The sequence below is a fragment of the Rhinolophus sinicus genome, linkage group LG12 (assembly GCF_036562045.2).
Source record: "Rhinolophus sinicus isolate RSC01 linkage group LG12, ASM3656204v1, whole genome shotgun sequence".
Taxonomy (NCBI): Eukaryota; Metazoa; Chordata; class Mammalia; order Chiroptera; family Rhinolophidae; genus Rhinolophus; species Rhinolophus sinicus.
In genome coordinates this window covers 67258150-67278936 of record NC_133761.1, presented here as the reverse complement: position 1 = coordinate 67278936, position 20787 = coordinate 67258150, and the positions used below count along the sequence as shown (strand labels likewise).

The window sequence follows — 20787 nt, the reverse complement described above, 5'->3', positions numbered from 1 at the left end:
GAAGGAATGCACTAAAGGGCGGGGTACCTCCAGCGATGCCACACCCCTGGGAGCCAGATGGTCAAATCCAAACTCATCTCTGCCCTTACCAAACGTGTGACAGGCCGGAGGAAAGCTGATTAACCGCTTTGCGCAAGGGCGTTCTTTTTTGAAATGGGGACCACACGACCTACATCACAGACTTGCTGTGAATCCCGAAGGGACCCCTTAGTGCAAAGCATGGAGCACAGGGCCTGGCACAGGCGAGATCGCAGGGATATCAGCGTCCTCTCACTTCCTTTCTCCTGAAGTGTATTCAACGTGTGTCCCTCAAGTGCTCCAGGATCTAGTAAACCTGCCTGACACATAGAGTCAGAAAGCGGGCCGCTGTCTGCTTAGGAGCCTTTGTGGCTCCAGGACAGCGTGTTGACATCTGTACTGTAAGTGTCCTCTGCTTCAGAAGGAAAGAAAATATTGCCCTATGCCCCCTGCCTTCCACTCTGTACACACTGCTTTTCTATAAATTTCCCTCTTTCCATCTTTTCTAAACACTTAAGAGGCTTTCATTTCTCCTCCAAATGGACATTCGCTTCAGTGTGCTGCTTACGCTAAAAGCAAAATACATCGATTATTCTCAGTGCTGATATCAGTGGTGCCAGAACATAAAACTACACTCCCACTCTCTGCTTCCTCCTATGTGTTACCCTACAATTCACTTCCAAAGAAATGTTTACAATTTAAATGATCTCAAAATGGCTTTTTTATTACATTTACTTCTAATGCCAGTTTTAAAACATTTGACATCTTTTTCTACTTCAGTATCAAAGCGTGAGAATTCAAATAAAATGAAAGCTGTCATAAACATAAAACCCTGCGAATGTGATGTTTCCCTCAAAACTAATTCGAATAATTTTCCAAACACCGAGGTTCACTTGCTAGTTAACTAAAATGTGCAGCCCTGAAAACATTCCGGTGTATGTTTAAGCAGTAAGAATGAATTAAATCTTTACCTACCTACACATTTTCCCTGTTCTAAAAGTGGAAACAAGCCATTCACCCTCCAAAAAAACAAACTATATGTAACATCTGGAGACAAGTCTGTAAACACTAAGAAACTTGTCAGCAAATGTCTCACATATTCAAAATTTATTAACCAGGGCACCGAAATCTTACAAAATGCCTCTTGAGGTTATCAGACAAAATTACCTTACAGGGGCATCTTCAAATGAAAAGCGCTGTCATTTTTGCAGCGTTCCACAACATGGGCTGGGGAGCAGCAGCTAAGGAATTACAACGGGAGGCCCTTTTCCTGTTATTTTGCAAAGACCGGGTAACGGAGGGAGTGCTTGATTGCCAATTCATGTCAACAGCACATGCCCTCAAAAACTCTCCTATTAAAAAAAATAATAAAAAATTCCACAGCAGGGGTTTTTGTTTTTCCTCCTTTAGGAAGCCAAAGTGCATTTGGAAAACGGAGAACGTCTCACTGGTAACACGAAATGAAAACAGCCCTCTCCAGTCAGCAGGCTCGATGCTGGTGTTAAATGACTGCTTTATACCAGCGCCTGGAATGCGTCTGCACGGACGGCCCAGGCTCAAGAAGTGACAGCAAACGTTCACCCTGCGCGTCGAGCTGGGCCGCCTGACTCTCGCAGCCTGAGCAGCAGCCGTCGTCACGAATGGCAGAATCCACACGGCGCCGCGGGCCGGCCTCCCCCGCTTCCAATAAGCAGGGGTCGCCCCAGGTCCGGGCGTGGGGGGAGTGGGCGAAGCGCACGCAGGCACACGGCGCAAATTAACACCCTGGGTCACAACGTGACAAAATGACTCGCTGGGAAAAAACACAAAGCCACTTTTGCGATCCAATGACAGGAAGGTGGCCGACCCACCTGGCCATCCGAGGCCTGGGGTTTCCGCCCAAACCCGCCGCGTGTCTCCTTCCTCGCCTCCCCTCCGGGGCTCCGAGGATGGGGACGAGGACCGGGATGCGCGCATCCGAAGGGGCAGCGACAGGGCCGCCACCACCTACCTGTCCCGAAGGCTTTGGCCACCAGCCAGGCCAGGTTGCAGGCGACCTTGGCCCTGGAGAAGTCGTAGTGGTCGAAGGGCTTGATGGCGGGGACAATGAACGTCCTCCTCAGCTCCCGGGGGTCCGCGGCGTCCCCCATCGTGCCCGGCGGCTCCTGCGGCGTCGGCGCGGACGCTCACATGGTGCGCGGCCGGGAGCCGAGGAGCTCGCAGCGTCGGGCCCCGGGCGAGGCCGCGCGGGCGGCGGGCAGCTCGCGGTCCGCGGGGAGCCGGGCCCAGGAGGAGGCGGCGCCGCCCGCGCCCCCCGCCCGCCCGCCCGCGAGCGCGCGTGAGCGAGGCCGCTCCCCTTTGTCTGCGATCCGCCACACGGGCGGGGGGTGGCGGCTGGAAGCGCCCGGAATGCCGGGGGGGGCTCAGCAATCGCGCCGGGGACGAGGTCCGGCCATCGCGAGGCCTCCGCTGCCTCCGGCAGGCCCCGGGCGGAGGGCGCGGGCGGGGGCGGCCGCCGGAGACGACGCTCCGGAAACGTCAAAATCACTGCGGCGGGTCCTCCTCCGCGCGGCCCGCCGCCGCCTGCCGCGTCTCCCGCCCGGCGAGGCGCCGCCGACCCCAGGCGATCGGTGGCTTATCACTTAAGCCCTCACAGTTTCTCTCCCCGCGGCCGCCGATTCGCTCGATCCCCCTCGACCGGCGCCGCCGCCGCCGCCGCTGCGGTTTTCCGGCTGCGGCACTGGACCGAGTGAGCAGCTGCGAGCACTGAGCATGCGCCCTCGCGCGGCCCCGCCCCGGGAAAGCCCCGCCCCCGGGCCCGCCCCCGCCGGGCTGCCATCCAGCCGCAGGGATTCCGGCTCCGCCCAGCCTCGCTCCCGCCCCGACCACGCCCCTCCCCGCCCTCGGCCCCGCCCCCGCCCGTCTCGCTCAGGATCTCCGCTCCGCGGCCCTGCACACTGAGCATGCCCAGCCTCGCTCCCGCCCCGACCACGCCCCCGCCCCGCCCTCGGCTCCGCCCCTCCCGTCTCGCCACTGATCTCCGCTCCGCGGCCCAGCGCACTGAGCATGCCCAGCCTCGCTCCCTCCCGAGCCCCCGGTTGCTTGTGGCTACTTTTCAATGCTAACTCCGGAATCCTCGCTTGAATGGATGTCCTCCGCGTCTCTGGCGTTTGGCTGCTGCTGCTGACACTGCCGGGAGAGGAAAGGGACGGAAGGGAGAAGAGAGGCGTGGCAGTAGCTTTCCTATTTTAGCTGCAAAGTGGGTAAGCAAAGAGAACTGGTGTGGATTCAGATGCTTGTTATGAGGCATGCACTTTGCTGCGAGCTTGACGTGCAGAAGTCGAGGTCGTCCTCGAAGTAACCCTAAGGGGTGGGGGTCATCGCTGGTGGGCCCCGAAATGACGGCGGTGAAGCGAGTGCGTTCCTCACACATGCTTTCCCCAGGTTTGGGTCCTGGGAAGCTCCACACCTGTATTCATGACGTCAGGATGCTCTGAACTCGATGCTGTGCACGCAAACGTCCTCTCCAGGTGAGGGCACATCCATCGGTGCCTCCCAGTTCCCTCCAGAGAAAGCATCAATTCTTTCACAAGACACACGGCCGCCCACCGCGATCTGGCTTCGTCGTGCTGGAGCTGCTGTCCCTTTTCCCCAAGGCGCATGCTTTCTCGGAGTGTGCTGCCTCTGTGCACCTGGCTCGCCGCTATTGGGCCGTCAAGCCTCTTTACAATCATCATTTCTCTAGGGAGCCCTCCGTGACACCCTCCCAGCCAGGGCTGTCACACAGGTGCCTCCCCTAACTGTTCCCCCAGCGCCCTGTTTTATTTCTGTCTTGGCACTTACCGCATTCTGTGCCATCACCAGGGACTGGTGGCGTTTCCCACGGACGTCAGGGTCTGCCTCCAGCGCCTGGATAGCTCTCAGACCATAGTTGCTCAATTACTGTTTAGGGACTAGGGATGGATGTTAACGCTGACTGAGCTGATTTAAATCACTAATTCCTCACAATATTCGTAACCCATTATCTAATCATTGTCAAATCCTGTTACCTTCATTTCACAGATGAGAAAACTAAAGCTGAGAAAGGTTTAAAAAAAATCACCCTAATTGGCAGACCCAAGACTTGAACCCCGGACTGTCTTACCCCAAACCCCGTGTTTTAACTCCTAGGGCCTCCCTGGTATTAGCTGCCCTGAAGGTGGGAGCAAGATATGGGAAGTATGAGGGGAGGGGCTTCGGACCCTGTAGCTCCACCAGCAAGCAGGCTCCTTTGATCCTGTTTAACCCTTGCAAATACTCCGCCCTGAACCTAGGCGGCCACTACAGAGAAGCCCTGCTAGCAACGTGGGCGAGGAAAAGAATGTGAGTGAGAGAATCATACACTGCAGGGTGGTTGATGTCATTTTTCAGGAATTTAATGACTATTAATGCAGTATTTCTCATGGGCAGGACCCTTTGTGAGAGCACATGGGGGGCAATAAAATTAACACGGGTTATAGTTCACAAAGTGGGTTCAGATGAAAGCTATGTAAATTCTCACCTCCATTCTGTGAGACCCTAGTGATTATCATCTTCCCACTCTAGACGCAGGACTGAGGGTTGCAGAGATTCGGTTGCATGGACAAGATGTCACGGTTGATTCATCTCCGAGTGTGACTTCCGAAGCAGGCCCAAGTCTTCTGGCTCTGCTCCTCGGGCAGCGTCCCAGTGCCTGTTCCCGCCCTGGATTATGGAGGCTGACATGAACATAAATGAATTGCATCCAGTGGTAAACAGGTAAGTGCTGAAGCAGACAGAACGTGTTAGAGACGTCTGTTAAATCTCATGTATTCAAATGCATCTTCTACTAAATTCTAGAGCAAGAAGCCAGATTAAGAAAAACCTATAGCCTGGAAAGGTCGACGAGCGATACTGAACCATTTCGCTAGTCATTATAATAGTCTGCGAGGCAATACAAGGTTCTGAGGCCAGAAACCATGTCTAACTAACTTTAGGTTGCGTATGTGACCTGGCACAGCTCTCCGCTCACAATGGGTGCTGGCTAAGTGCTTGTCGGATTTTACTGAAAACCATTTCAACCTAAATGAACACCATGAGGAAGAGAAGGAAACAAAGACAGTTGCTCTGACTTGTCCTTTGATTCAATGGTGATACATTTAGGAGCGATGGCATTACTCTGACCCCCACTGGGGAGGAGTGTGTTTGGGAATGGGGGAAAGAAGCACCTACACAAAGAGCAGCTTTAACTTTCAGGGAGTCTGTGAAACGTGGGGTCCTCATAGGAGGCTCTTATTAACGGAGAAACATCCTGAGTACAAAGAAGGATTCATTTTCAGGGGGCAGACTCTCCTAGGTTGTTCTTCGTGACAGCTACAGAACGATCCCTTATAAAAACTGGAGATTTCTGCAGAATATCACTGTCAAAAACAGATGCCCCTCCTGCCTTTGTAAGATACCTGACTTCGTTAAAAACAAAACCAAAACCCAGTGGTTCTTGGGCCAGCTTGTCTAGCCACACAGTTACCCCTCTGTTATTGTCTGCAGGCTCAGAATCTCTACCCAGCAGGCGACAGCTACATATGTTCCTACATACACAATCCTCCCTCTCTCTATTTGAAAAGTCTCTCCTTTCTGTTGGAAAACCCACAGTCTCAGCCAGACTTCCTCTTTTGTGGCCGTCCTCCATTTCTGTGCCTTTGGATAGAGTCATAGCTTGTTTCATCCAGTCCTTGACCAACATCGATCGATTCAGCGCCTGCGGGCTAAGGATGCAGTATTGAACACGATATGTAAGAAAGGAAAATTTTAACGAGAAAGTTTGGACAGCCTGGGACCTGAGCGGCCCAGCTCTCCTTCATTGTTGTGTCTGACTCTCCATGGGCTAGAAGCCTTGTTACTTCTGTAGAAATCTCAGAAACAAAGAAACACGAAACCATTGAACACTACAGTGAGAGCTCATGTTGTTTTTTAAAATTGAAAGCCTGTATCCATATACTATTATCCACCTTCAATTAGTTACACTAATAGTAACTAACACTCCTTACGTGTTAACACTTTATGTATCAGGCCCTGCTATACATATACAGAGAGTGACAAAAAAATGTGTACCCATTTTAAGAAAGGAAACCTGTATTAACATTGTAATACTCAATATATACCAATAACAATAGATGAATACAAGTCATGTTTGACTTCTGCAGTTACAAGAGGTGCTCAAAGTGGTTCCCATCAGCGTCCAGACACTTCTGATGACGGGAAACTACTGCTTGAGCAACGTTGACCAAAGTGTCCACTTGTATACATTTTTTTGGTACCCCCGGTATATTAACTTATTTAACCCTCACTGCAGTCCTATTCTTAGCCTCCTTTGGCAAATGGAGAAACCAAGGTGCAGAGAACTTAAGTGGTGAAGACCTTATGTTATTTTGAAACCCAAGGAACTAGAATAAGGAAAGTTTGAATCCACCAGGTTAAGAATGACCAAGGTGTACGGGGAGAATTCCTGGCTGACTGAAGACACAGCATAGCAGCATGTCGTCAACCAATATGTGAAGGAAGGGTCTGTGCTATGTAGCTGACATTCTGTCATTTCTAGATGCAGTGTGGCTTTCATCTGCATTGCCGGCAGAATTTTCTAAGGATTACCTCATCAACCGTCACAGCAATTCCAGCGAGGCCTGTGTAAAAGGTCTGATGCCAAGTGTGTGGCTAGAGCCACTGAAACCCAGGGAGGCCCCAGAACTCCCTGAGTTGCTGTGAGTCAGTGTCTAAACCGAGAAGTGAAACCTGGCCCTCAGGTTCCCAAGTGCAGTACTAAGACCTCTTTCCTTCTTCCCTACTCAAGCCAAGGTCCCCAAGTCTCTAATAACGGGCAAGTATCCATCATTTTTAACATCCCTGAAGGAAGGTAAGGAGGGAGGTGACAGAAAGAACACTGGGCTGGGAGTAAGGGCCCTGGGTTCCAGTACTGTCCTGCCACGTGATCTGGGGGAGACATATCACTTCTCTGCCCTCTGATTTCCATCGCTAAAAACAAAGAGATGGACTTAGGCAACTTCCAAGGCCCTTCCAAGGCCAGCAGTCTACAACGGGAGGGGGGCATCCATGTACCTTAGCAGATCGTAACTGCAGACTGGGTCAGTCAGCAGCCTCGCGCTCCGAGTGAAATCTTTAGAGCAGGACTTACCTTTTTCTCTCTGAAAGCTTTGTGATGGGACTGCAGAAAGGCTGGGCGAGCTTACTGAGCAGGAAGCTTTCCGGTGACAGCAGGGACCAAATCAAAAGTGGAGGGACACTGAAGATGGGGTGATGGTGTAGCTGTTGGTTGGTCAATAGTTGTCCTACCATTGAAGCCATCAAGGTCTAGAGTTTTAGAGTGTCACCCAATCAACCAGGAAGCTTTTATTCTTTTTATCAACTTCTTGATGGAAACAGCCCAAATATGCCCCACAGTAGAGGGGAGGACTAAGGAAATGAACTGTGCTGCCTGCAGGGTCATCGCATCTCCTGGAGGGACCCAAGACATCATATGGTCAAGTAAAAAGAGAAAGGTGCAGAGCAGTGTGTGTTTACTAGAGTGTTTAAGAAACATATATAGTCATGGGACATCCCTGGATGGTCCTGGAAGAATGTGTAAGAAATGGGAGGAGGAGGCAGGAGGCCTACTTTTCGTTTTGTATGGTTTTGGTAGCTTTTGATGATTTTTTATTATTTTTGCTTATGCAAAATGCAAATGAATCTTTTTTGAAACTAACCCCTTCTCTCTCTCCTGGCACTGTGCTTCTGCTCCCACCACACTCCTGAAACTGCTCTCACAAAAGTCCCCCTTGTTGGGACTCATGTGCTCTTGTGTCTTTGGCCTCGGTGGCATGTGGCACTTATGAGTGCCCCTTTGTTCTTCAGACTATCTTCTCTCTCGGCTTCCCTGGCCCTCCTGAGACACCTCACTTGTTGGCTCCCCTCTCTGCTGCTCTTCCACTTCCTTTGTTTGCTGGCCTGCCCAGCAGAGAAGCCATTCAGACTCAGTCCTGGTGCCCTCTTTTATCTGTGCGTCCGCTCTTGGGATCGCAGTGGAGTCTTTATGGCTCCAGCGCTCGTCCCTGTACACGCGGCTCCCTCATCCGCAGCTCGGCTTCTGACTCTTCTCCTGAGGAACTTCCTAACACCTCCTGGACCTTTCCACCCACATACAGTCCCCGGACCTCACATTCAAATCCACCAGAAGCAAACTCAACACCTTTCCCCTCACTTGGCCGTAGCCCCAGCCTCCCCTGTTCTGCCAATGACGCTTCTCAGCTTCAAACGGGCCATCATCCTTCAGCCCTTCCCTCTCATCCCTTTCCATCCAGCAGTCCAAGTACCTGTCACTTCCATGTACTCTTCCCCATTCCCACGGATTTCTCATCCCCCTCATCCACTCCCACTCAGTTTCTCTTTTTGACCCCGCAGGTTAAAGCGATAATCTTCCTAAACCTGAATTTTGATGACTCAGTGAATATCCAGTCAGCAGATATTAGTGATTTCAGACCACGTGTCTGATACTTACCGGGCCTCTCGTTACTGCATCTTAATGTAATTTCATCCTTAAATAGCACGTGACACAGGTATTCATCTCATTTGACAGATGGAAAATGGGGGTGCAGAGGGATTAAGAGAATTCCTCAAGGTTTCATGGGAAGCAAAGAGCTGACTCTCAAAGTCATGGCTTCTGATTTCAAGGTCAGGAATCTTTCCATCCCCACCCACCTGCTTGGTGGCTACGCCCCGTTACTAGATGTAGTCTAAGCACTTGCTTGACTTTGAAGATCTTTTGCAAAATGGCCTATCTTTACATTCATATTTCCCTAGTCCTCTCCCACACTTATCAAGCCAGATTACTCCAAGACCTTCAACATATTTGATCGTTTCCAAGGCTTCTTGGTTTGGATAATTTTATTAACCTCCCTCCATAATCCGCCCCCAGACCAATGTGAGCTGTTGAAATCTTCTCATCTTTCACTCTCTTCCTCAAATGCCTCTTCTTCCGTGAAGCCTTCCCTGCCCAACCTGGGCTCCTCTGATTGATTTGTGCCTTATTGGGTTTTGTCTTGAATTAGGGCTCTGTCTGTGCATCATAACAGAAGAGACCACCTTATTCTGCTTCAGAGTCTTCATCGGTGCCTAATAGGTAATAGACCACAGGAAGTATTTGTTGAATAGCTGAAAGAATTGGTGAATTAACAGGTAACAAAAAATACACATTAGTAACATTCTAGGGCCGTGAGACAGATCAATGTACCTAAGTAGCTTATATGGGAATTTAAAATGGAAAGCTGGTCCCCATAATGCTATAGCAAGTGGTTTCCACTACTTCCTAAGTACTAGTCTATCGTGTTTTATTAGAATTGATACTTAGAAAATGTAGTGATTTTTTTTTTCTGTAAAACTATTTTTTTCCCTCTGAAGGACTATTTTTCATTATGAGATAATTCCCTTCCTGTTAAAATGGCCTTTCTCTTATGAAATAATGGTGATTACTGATGACGGTTGAGCTTTTCTGTCTCCTTATTTGGTAAAATGGAAAATTCATAACGCTGTGTTCACTCCTCTCCAATCTATTCATTCATTCATTTGGGAAACCTGACTGCTTTGTGAAATCCCAAAGTCCAGAGGCCACTGCTCTCATCAACTGAAGTATGGGAGTTGGTCCCGATTAGCTGCTCAAACAAAACTGGCTCCCAGCAGCATTCAGAAAAACAAAGCAAAAATCTGTTATTTTTCTGTATCGCATTTGCTACGGCAACAGTTATTATTGTAGTTTCAAATATGTCGGTAGTTGAACAAGTCATAGCATTTGGGCTAATATTCCTTCTTTTTTAGTCACTAAACATAGACATCAAACCTTCCTTTAAGCACTAGTTGGGAGCTATGCCTCACTTTTGTGGACTTCTTTCTAAACAGGTTGTAAACTACCAGTGGGTGTAGGCCAGGGCCCTTCCTTTCATTACGACCTACAGACAGCTGGGAAATAGGCTGCATTTCTTCCGGAGGTGTGGTCTTTTTGGTCAGAACACTAGGAGGAATTTGAATGTATGACTTTCATTAACAGAAACAAAATAGGGCGGCTTCCTTCTCCTAATTTAGTTGTCTCGTCTGTTCCCCCACCTTCCTCCTAATTTTCTACATCAGAGAAATGTGACTTCCTGTTTAGTTTCTTGTATTGTTAATTTAAAGCCTCTGGATAAATCTAGAAGAGGAAAATTACAGCTTGACGTTGAGAATTTGAAAAGACAAAAGCTTGTGGCATCCAAACTGATAATTCCCTATAGAACTTCAATAACTCAGAATGTTATTTTTGCCATGCTAGAAACACTCTACTTTTAGGTTATTCCGCATGAAAGCTGGAATCGGAAAGAAAAGCAAAGCAATAAACTCTTTTCCATCACACACTTTCAATTGAACATCTAATGGATAGTATATCATTTTATGGAATCATTGTATGTGATAAAGCAGTAAAACCTCCAAATATTGTGTGTTATCATATGACCTCATTATAGCATGCGTCTGCCCAGAACAGTCTCTTCTGAAATGTAACTAATTGCAGTAAATGTTTGAACCAATGCTTAGTCTCTAAGTTGCATACCTGGCTCAGACCCATCCCCAACAGAATCCCAGAGTCAGAAAAGGGTGTCACTGATTCTATTTTAAATCTCCTAATGAAAATTAGAAGCAGCATTCAATTTAGAAAATCATTTCCACTCAGCATTGCTCCAGCTAATGAAATGCTGGAACAACAATTGTCATTGAAAGGACGGTATTGTGTTGCTTCAGGCATTCCAAGGGACTGGAGAAAATGCTGAATACAATAATGAAGGGGAGAGTCCCCCCTGGAGGAAAGATGGGCCTAGTGACCTCAGATGTCTTGTTCAGTCCTTGAGTTCTGGGACACTTCTGTGGTTACAGTGTTGGAACTTTTAAAAAATTGTTTTGTAGTCTTTTTAGAAAATATATATTAATTATTGTAGTTTAGAACAGCATGATGTGGGTTTCACTACAAGGTGTTGTTTTTTTTTATCTGATTCAGTAAGATCCCAGGTCCTTTTTCTTAGAGGACATTCTCTAAAACAAAACAAGTTACCAAACATTTTCCAAGCCCATGTCTTGGTTTTTCCTAGATTCCAAATGGAACTATAACTACATGATGTAACAAATTCTTGCCAGGAGTAGGATTGGTTTGTGATCAAAAGCCGGACTGAAATACCCACTTTCCTAATTGCATCCTTTCCCAAAACATCTTAAAATAAAAAATGAAAACACAACTTAGGATGGGAGAAAATCAGGCTCTACATAAAATGCTCGGTTTGTTTTATTTGGTATGTGTGTGTTTTCAGAATTTGTAGAAAATGAAAAACAAAAAAATCCCTTGACCCACAGTTGTATGATGAATACAGAGTTCCAGCCAAGTTATAAATCTCAGCAAAGGGAGGTTGAAATGGCAAGTGTTGGGCAGGACAGTCCCTTCAGCCCAACTGCACAAACAAAGAGGCATTCACAATCCTTGTCAGTCAGTGAATGTTCCAGTCTGTCACCAGCTAAACATAAGGTTGCTAGAACTGTTAGTGAAGTTTACCCAGAAAGCTCAAAGGCACGGAAAGAAACATTAAAATGTCCCTGGCATCATCCCAGTCATTGGACTTCTGGTAGACCAGATACTATTTTGGCACCTACATTTCATTAGGTAATAGTGTGCTTTCACAGGTCAACAGAACTCCACAACTTCAAGCTCAATGTGTCACACAACCAATTTGGTTCTGGTTTGCTTGTTTTCTTTCATGTTCTGTCTTAAAGAACACGACCACCTCCTAATTAGAAAAATCAAACATCTATTAAAAACCACGGTATGCTGTTTAAATTTGATTTGATTCACTTAAGAAAAAAAGAAAAAAAAGAAATCACAGTCATCCAGTCATCGTAACTGAGCCACGTACAGGCAACTTCTCCTTTGTGGGTTTTCTTATCTTAGGGCCTAATTAGAGGAGAGTCTGCTTTGATACTTTCTCCCCTGGACTTTGAGGAATGTATCACAGGGAATGTTCTGCTGTAACAGCAGAAATAAAAATAGACTAAGAATGGATTCATGGAACAATTCGCAAGATTTTTCATTCTCAACTCCCCATTTTTAATTCCCCATGTCATGTGTCTGTTAAAATACCTGAAACAGAAGAAGCAGGCCCCTTAAGCCTTTTTTTTTTTTTCCAAAGGCTTAAAAACACAAGAAGGAAACCATAGAGGCGTGAAAAGTTAACTCACTGTTTCTGTCACCATTTTTCAGAGTTTCCCTGCCCTGTGCTTCCTTCCCCCACTGAGCACATTTTCTGGCAGGTGGAGACCCAGGAGGCATTAGGCAATGAATCCAGAAGTGGAAAGTTCTTGTCCTGGGGACTGACCTCGCCTTCCAGCTCTGGACTCCACCACAGGTGACTTCACTGAGACTCAGTTTCCCCATTTTGAAATACAGGTGTTGAAGAAGACCCCAGGATCCATAAAATTCTATGGCCTGAGCGGAATTAAATCACATTTGGCATCTAAGTCTCCCCTCTTTCCTCATTCCCTGGCCCCACCCCTTTCTCCTCCATGGATCTTATATAAATTATCTGATGCATATTTTTCTGTTTTTCTCCAGACTTACATAACCGTACACAGTTACATAGATTTAAAAATCATTATCTGCTTTGCAAAATTGAGATTATATGATATACTCTGCTCTCATACCTTAGCTTTTTCAGGCACTAATACCTCATTGAAGTCCCTTTATGCTGACCAATCAGAATGCCAGTGCATTCTTCATGGCTGCATAATATGTCACAGTGTGGACACGTGTGATATATCCACCCAGTCCTTTCTCACTGAACATTCACTTTGTTTCAGATCTTTCTTATTATGAATGGTGCTGCAATGAACAGCATTATACATATGCTCTGGGACTTTTATTTCTAGGACATAGATTCCCAGGAGGATTGCAGGGTTGAAGACGTGTAGTTTTAATTTTCATCAATATTGCCAGATTCCTTTCCAAAAGATTTTATATTTTTATCAGCGGTGTATGAGAGTAATTCCCCCAGTCCCAGTCAGATATGGGTGATATCATTACTTTTTAATTTTGACAATCTAATGAATAAAGAGAGTATTTTATTTGTATTTGCATTTCCCTGACCACTGGTGAGTCTGAGCATCTTTACTTATGTGTCTTGACATTTTGTATTTGCTCTTCTATGGAACACACTCTGCCCATTGTGTGTGTGTGTGTGTGTGTGTGTGTGTGTGTGTGTGTGGCGGGGGCCTCATCAACTTGTCATAGTTCTTTGCCTATTGTAGACATTAGCCCTTTTCCTGTCGTAGCATCACATGCTTTCCTCCTCCGTCATTGATGTGTTGAACTTGGTGTAGTTTGCCCTTCAAAATGTTTTTAATGTTTATATCGCCCAATATGTCTTTTTGGAAACTAGCATTTGGATTTCCCATCTTAGTTGAGAGGGTCCTTCACCCTAAGAGCATGTGTGTTGCCTAGCTATCCTTGTGGGATTTTTATCGTTTTAGAATGTATGTGGTATGACACAGGGCCTGACTAATTTTGTCCCAGGTGGATAAGCAGTCATGCCAACGCCACGTGGTCGTGAGCCACGCTTGTCCTCCACATGGAAGCCCCACCTCAGTCTTGTATTCAGTTCACACGGGCCCTGGGGTCTGCGCCTGGACTCGATGTGTCACACTTACCTGACTGCCCGGTCCCAGACCCGGCCATAGAGTTTGATGGCAGTGGCCTGGGGATGCATTCTGCTGTCTCGTGACACAAATTCTCTGGCCCCATTCTTCGTTTTTATGCTTTTTATGTCCTTGAGCTTTATTCTTCCACATGCGCTCAGGATATTTTGATCCAACACCCTCTCACTCCCATTTCAAGAAACAAGAACCACCCTAGTTAGCACTCCCATTGGAAGCGCAGTGATTTTGTATCTTAATTTTGAGAGATTTGTCATTTTTAGAATGGTGAATCGTTCCATTTATTCAGATCTTGTCTCAAGTCTACTTCAGTAAGGGTTTTTCTTTTTGTCATATACACCCTATGCCTTTCTGAAAAATATATAGCTACATATTCCCAGTAACAAGGGGTATTTATGTCTCTCATTTTTAGTGCCCTTTGAAATACTGAAAAAATTCAGAAGCTATTGTTTTTGATTGACATTTTAATTGAGAGAACTCTATATTAGCATGCAGTGCTAAGTAATAATACAGAGCGATCCCAGTGTACCTTTGACCCAGTTTCCCCGATGGTAACATTGTATAAAACTAAGTATGTATCACAAGCACAGTGTTGACACTGTAGCCAGCAACTGTATCCAGATTTCCCCAGTTTGACTTGCGTTTATCAGTTTGCGTACTTAGTTCTATACAATGTTGTTACATGTGTAAGTTTGGGCATCCACCATCATAGGCAAGGTACTCAAGAAAACTGGAAACAAAAAGATACTGTGTCGTTCTGTCACCACAAGGATCCCCTACGGCCACACCCACCCACCCCTTGTCTCTAACCCCCAGCCACCACTAAACTGTTCTCCACTTTTATAATTTTGTTATTTCAAAAATGTCATATGAATGGACTTGTCTGGCACGTAACCTTTGGGGACTGACCTTCCCCCCCTCGGCACAATTCCCCATAGATCCCAGTTGTTCTGTGTGTCTGACTAGCTCTTTCCCTTTATCCCCTAGTGTGTTGCCAGTGTGTTCAGTCACTCACCTGCTGAAGGACAAGTGTGCTGCTTCCAGGGTTTGGCTTTTAGGAATTATGCCTGGGATTTAGTCAGCCTTTTGAATTTGTGCACTCTGGTCTGCAGGACAAAAGTATTTTCTTCTGTTCTCTCTCCTACATCTATTGCTTTTTCTCCTTCGAGAATCTACTCTCCAGGATATATCTTCCAAATCTCGTCTGTCTCTCTCTCTCTCTCTCTCTCTCTCTCGCTCTCGCTCTCGCTCTCGCTCTCGCTCTCTCTCGTTACTATTTCTATCTCTTTGTATTTTTACTCTGTCATTTGAGATATTCCATTGAATAGTCCAGGCTTCTAATTTGAGTTTCAGCAGTAGCCTTCATTTTATTAAATTTTAGTCTGAAAATCATGATTTATCTCCAGAAGTCTCTTTCAGGCTGCATTCATGTCTTCTTGGCATTCTTATTAATTTCTTGTTGCTGCACAAGTTGTTATCTGTCTCTTCCAGCAGCTGTTTCACAGGGGACTCAGTCTGAGTGTTCAACTGGCTCTGTCTCTTTCTGGTTCTGGGCTTCGTAGGAGGAGCTGAAACGTTGGTGGTCCTGAGAGGGGGAAGGGCAGTGGTCTCTGATTGGCTGCTTCCTGAGCTCCTCATGTTCTCCTGGCTCGGTTTGGTTCCCTCCCAGCTCCCTGGGGTCAAGGAGCATGTGCACACTCAGGGCAGACACCAGCCTGCAGCCAGGCCGACCATCATCGGGCTCCAGCCACCAGGGACCACCGTGTGCAGGTCGCCACCTCGGCACTGTCACACTCTGGCCCCAGCTCCTGTCCTGCATCACATCAGGCCTATGACTCTCACCCTCCAGGTCCCTCCTGCCTCCTGCGTGGCCCCGGCACATGGAGTTGGAAGGACGTAGAGGAGATGTGACAGACACTAAGCTGCCATCTTCCCCTTGCACACAGTTGAAATTAAAAATTGTTTGTATTCCTCCAGACCATCTTTCAAGCTCCATGGCTAGTGTGCCAATAAGGTCTTTGTGAGTCATCTAAATATAAAAACACACTTGGTACTCAAATTTCAAGGAACGTATTATATATTCCTTACAGAGCTCCAACCAACCAAATGATTTTTCGTTCCAACTCTCCAACGTGAATATTTGTATGTAGACATCAAGCTTGAGAAAGGTCAAACCTGGCACGAAAACTCAACAAATAGCAGAATCTATGGTTTTAGAATGGAGGAGTTATGTGATCGTTTTGCAAACCTCAGCCTGTTTCTTTTTTTTTTTTTCAAACCTCTGGAAAGCTATAATTTGAATTTAAGAGCAGTAGTTAGGAGAAAATGCTAATCAAAATCAGAAACCCATGTATAAAATCCCCTCATGAGTGAGGCACCGTGTAATACACGACTGAGCTTCCATCTAACAGACTGGAAGTATTGCTTCCAAACCCAGCATTAGCTCTTCATGTACCCCAGATTTCTTCCTGCAGACCTCGGGTTTTCCCAGATCACTTCTCTTCCTCACGATGGCTATCTAATGTTTCTTCTAGAAACGTTTTTTTAAAGGTTAGCCTCATGGGGCTTCTCGCACTGTTTTTGAAGCAAGCACATAAGCTTTTTCATGTTTCGGGTTTTCCCTGCTCCGTATTATTGAGAAACAGGACTAAAAATAAACATTGGAAAAATTACAGGAGTGGAAGCATTCACTGAGAGTTACGCTAACTGCGTGTCCCCGGCTGCGGGAGACACATCTGAGGCCAGGAGACCCTGCTCAGCCCCTTTCTTTGGTTGCTCGCTTGGGAGCCAGAAGAGCAAACCTTGGCAAACTGCCCGTCCACTTTCTATCGCCCTCTTATTCCTCTGGCTGCAGCTCAGGGAGCCCGTCTGTTCCCTGCCCACCACCCTCGGCCCCTCTGCTTTCCCATCAGCCTCAGAGAGTCTGACAGTCTCATGAGTAGAACTTGGGGTGCACCCTAGGCATTCACCCAAATCCACGCCGGCGTTCAGAGCGGGTCATACTATCCCCCGAGAAGCTCTGAGTCTGTGCTCTTCACACAGGGACACGTCCCTGTAGGTTGGCCCTTGGCCAGCGTGGGAGACGGAAGGAATTGTGACAGAGTTTGTCCTCAGTGTTGAGTAATGGTCATTCACAGCTCTGCTCTAGTGACATAATGGAAGTTTGAGAAGAAGTTCAAATAAAATTCAAGTGGTTATTAAAGGTCTGGAAAATACAACAGCGTGAGGAAAAGGAGCAGAGTGTAGCACCCCCAGTACTATTAAGGTGTAGGGGTGATTGGTGTGTGTGTGTGTGTGTGTCCGGCCTGTCCCACTAGATGCCAGTAGCACCCCCGCCCTCTAAGTGGTGACAACCAAAAAAGTCTGTGGATGTGGTCCCCTGGGGGTAGGATCGCCCCCTGTTGAAAATGACTGGGTTAAAGGAGTTGAGGTATTTGGCATAAAGAGCTTTTCATGACAGTGTCCAAACCTATGAAGCACTGTCACTCTGATGGCACTCGTCAGCAGCTTTCTGGTTCCACCGAGAACAGGAGACCCTGGGGCCAGAGGATTTGGATAAACCTTAGTTGATTAAATTCTTGTGAGGCTTGTTATGGTCCTGACATGGCTTACTGACAAGGAATGGAATGCCTTCCTTTGCCAGTCTTTAAAATGAGGTAAATGCCTGGCTTCTAGGAGAATTCTGGCGCAGTCGCTCCGTCCAGGACGCGTGTGGGAAGACCCCCGCCCCCTCAGCCGCTGACCTTTTCTCTGGCGCACCGAGAGCATCTGGCTTCACTGTACACCAGCATCGCTCCCCTGAGTGAAGGGGCCTTTTCCAAACAGATGACACGGTGTAGGAATGTTTCTCATGCTGACCCTGTTAGAACAACACAGAGATCCCTAAAAGCATCCTTCAATATTCTCTTCGGGAGACTCTTCTTAAGGGACTTGGAAGACATTCTTCTCAGAAATATTGATTGCCTGTAAGTGGTAAGAAGAAGGGTTCTTGGTGCCTTTTAAGAAGCAATGGGAGACGGGGTCTGTGGAAAAGGAGAGTTTGGCTTCCTCGAAAAGAAGCTACTAGACAGAGAAAGAAATTGCTGGATGTCCTTTTATATATATTGATGCTCCCGCCTCATCCCAGGATGACTTCAGGCTGAAGACTTGATAACGACCAGGGTCTGAGCAATGAAATCCCGGGTAATATCGTGACCTGATGATACGTGAGGAAGCCGCCTGGGGCCTGTGAACTGCGTCCGTTCTGGGATGCGGTGCCCACAGTGACGCTTTGCGGGTCCTTGCAATCTGTACTAGGGCACTCGTTTACATCTGTCAGCTAGTCAGATGCTTTCCTGGGTCATGGAAAATGGTGTTAATTCCTTCTTGTGTAATTTTACATTTTGGAGATTTAGATCCGTTAGGATTTTCTTGTCTTGCAAGTTCCAGAAAACCTAGCACAAACCAGTGTCAGGAAAAAACAAAACAAAAAGGGAGAAAAGAATTTAATGGACCTTGTGCCTGAGAAGCCCCAGCGTAGAGCAGACGTCGGACATGGCTGGACGCTCGGCTAAAAACCAACGACAAAAGGTTTCGTTGTCCTGCTCCACGCGGCAAGATGTCTGCAGAATTCAAGGAGAGTCTGCTTTCCTAGCAGCTGAATGGAGTCACGTGCCTGTCCCTGAGTCCCACGTTGTCGAGGGAGTGGCGAGGCTAGGTCACAAGCCAACCCTGGATTCAGGAGCGGAGCACACACGCAGAGCCCCGAGGGGTGACAGGAAGTGTGGATTCCCAAAAAGCAGCCAGAGCTGGCGCTGGAAGTGGAGTGAACGGATGTTGGGCGGCCAAGAACACGTGTCCACCCCGTGTCTGTGGGTGTCTCAGTGGAACTCTTAGTTTCGGACACGTTATCATGACGTGTGGTGCGGAGCTGCTGTTGAGAGTTACTGTGGTGAAGATGAGGCATTCGCGCTGCCTCCAGAGGAAGGGGGCACCTGGCTGCCCAGCAGACAGTTCCTTTATCAGTGGGTGGGGCCTTGCAGCCAAGTTCTAACCAATGAGATTTTAGTAGAAATGCTGGATGCAATTTCCATGCCACGTCCTAAAAGGAAAGGTGGGTTAGGCTACTCTTTTATATTAATATATATATTTTAAATATGATATACAACGTTATATATTCATTTAGTATTCAATATATACCTCATTATATACTATATTAAATATGTATTATACATTAAACATATTTATATATTAAATATATAAATATATGTTACCAATATTTCAAAGAGCAAGAAATATTTAACCAGGGGAAGAAAAGACTTAAGATAGAAACAATTTTGAAAAGATTTGAGCCTGCGTTCTCTTTTTCACCATGGAAATAACTTTTTCACCTCAGTAGGCATCACGGCATTAAGGAAACGCCCACCGCTGTTCCAAACTTCTAGCCTTCCCCATTCCCAGGGGCCGGCGTTGCCCAGCAGGCGGCCTTCCCTTCCTTCTGCCCTTTGCACTCCCTGGACTCCAGGTGGGAATCACTGACTGGAGATGAGAAAGCTTGTCTTTAAGAATGAATTTGCTGTCATGGGAGATGGGGCGGCCCTGTCCCTTGTGCAACAACAAGAAAACGTCACCACAAACACACCTGGCCACGAAGGGAACATGGCTGCGATGCCCTGTTATTGCAGGTGTTTCAACAGAGAGGGATGGTTATTTATGAGGGTTGTTGGAAAGGGACGTCTGCCTTTCCAACCCTGGTTGGATTTCAAGATTCACATGAATTTGAAAAGCGACCCTGGCGCATATGGAGCTGGGAGGCTAGGAGGTTGTCTTGTTGCTTTGGAGTCAAAATTGCACAAAACGGCTTCATTGTTTGGTTGGAAATATTGGGTCTTCTAAACTATCCGTCATTCATATTAAAACAGGAAAAACAAAAAACCAAAAAAAAAACACCATTCCGAAGACAAAACAAACAAAGACCCAAAATGGCATCACTTTTGCCAAGTGTCCCACTGTCCCCTCTACTGGCATGCCATCTGGAATTAACTCTGAAACATCAAGTGTGTAAAGACCAGGGGTCTCAGTAAATTCTCAAAGTAGGTGATTTTTGATTTCTGGGTTTCCTCTTTCTTTGTATTATCTCCCCTTTTCCGAGGACTTTTTAAAAAATCATCTTCCAGCTTTGGGTCCTTCGCTGACACCTACCCTTGGGAAATGAACTCATAAACTCAGTTCAGTCTGAGAATCAGTGATTGATGAGGTTTAAAGTGCTGACTTTTCAGAGTGTTCAACTCCAGACAGGAAGGTTTAACTAAAAGGTACACCCTTTAATTATAGGATTTATGCCAACAAAAGTCAGTGAGAGTAGGTGGGATTTGTGATCTTGGTTTTGCCGTTTGTAGGGAGACTCTTCTTGGCAGCTCTTGAAATTTTTACAATGAGTTTAAGTCAAGAACCAAGTAAGGGTCACATATGACATTTAGTTTATATGTCTCTTATAAACTGTGTGTCCCTCCTTTGTTTCATTCTCACTTTCTTTGCCTTGAAACGTGTTTATCGTTTTTTCCTGTAAGTTTCCCCACAGTCTGAGTTTTGCTAATTGCATCCGAGTGATGGTGTTTAAAAGACTCCTGTCTCTTACATTTTCCGTACATTGATACATCTAGAGGCTCAATTGGATTTAGGTTCGATTTTGGGTGGGGGCGTGAATATATGGTTTATTTGTAAGTGGCTTTGTGTACTTCCATCAAGAGGCACAAAACCTCTGGTTGCCGCTTTCTGTGTTGCTAAGATGAATTGATGGATTCAAGCATTGCCAGGGTGACCCATATACTCTGTCAGTTTTTCACCCAGTGCTTTTAGCAGCCATTGCTGGTTTTTGCCCATTATTTCATCAGAGGTCGCAGCACAGTGATATTTTAATTCCATTATGCCTGCTTCACTTAGCCAGAATATCTCTATAACTAATGGTTACATGCAGCTACAGTCTGTACAGGAAAGATGCAATTTTTCCATTCATTTTATTTATACATTTTTAGAATTACAATTTGGCTCCTA

At 46.6% G+C, this 20787-nt stretch overlaps 2 protein-coding genes across 7 annotated transcripts in view; one reads left to right on the top strand and one right to left on the bottom strand.

Annotated features, from left to right (window-relative positions):
- Positions 1-2765, bottom strand: part of CAMSAP2 (calmodulin regulated spectrin associated protein family member 2) — a 62887-nt gene extending 60122 nt beyond the window's left edge. For all 4 annotated transcript variants that reach the window (XM_074317093.1, XM_019750881.2, XM_074317094.1 and 1 more), the window contains exon 1: positions 2009-2765. In XM_074317093.1, coding sequence (XP_074173194.1) covers positions 2009-2147 — 139 coding nt within the window. In that variant the 5' untranslated portion in view covers positions 2148-2765. The remainder of the gene's footprint in view (positions 1-2008) is intronic.
- A 286-nt stretch (positions 2766-3051) lies between these two features.
- Positions 3052-20787, top strand: part of DDX59 (DEAD-box helicase 59) — a 44683-nt gene continuing 26947 nt past the window's right edge. Inside the window, exons 1-3 of one of the 3 annotated variants that reach the window (XM_019750893.2) lie at positions 3052-3260; positions 3442-3527; positions 4582-4773. The gene's annotated coding sequence lies outside the window, so the exon portion shown is untranslated. Of the gene's footprint in view, positions 3528-4581; positions 4774-20787 lie in introns of all 3 variants that reach the window. The other 2 variants (XM_019750895.2, XM_074317089.1) reach the window with 2 other exon arrangements.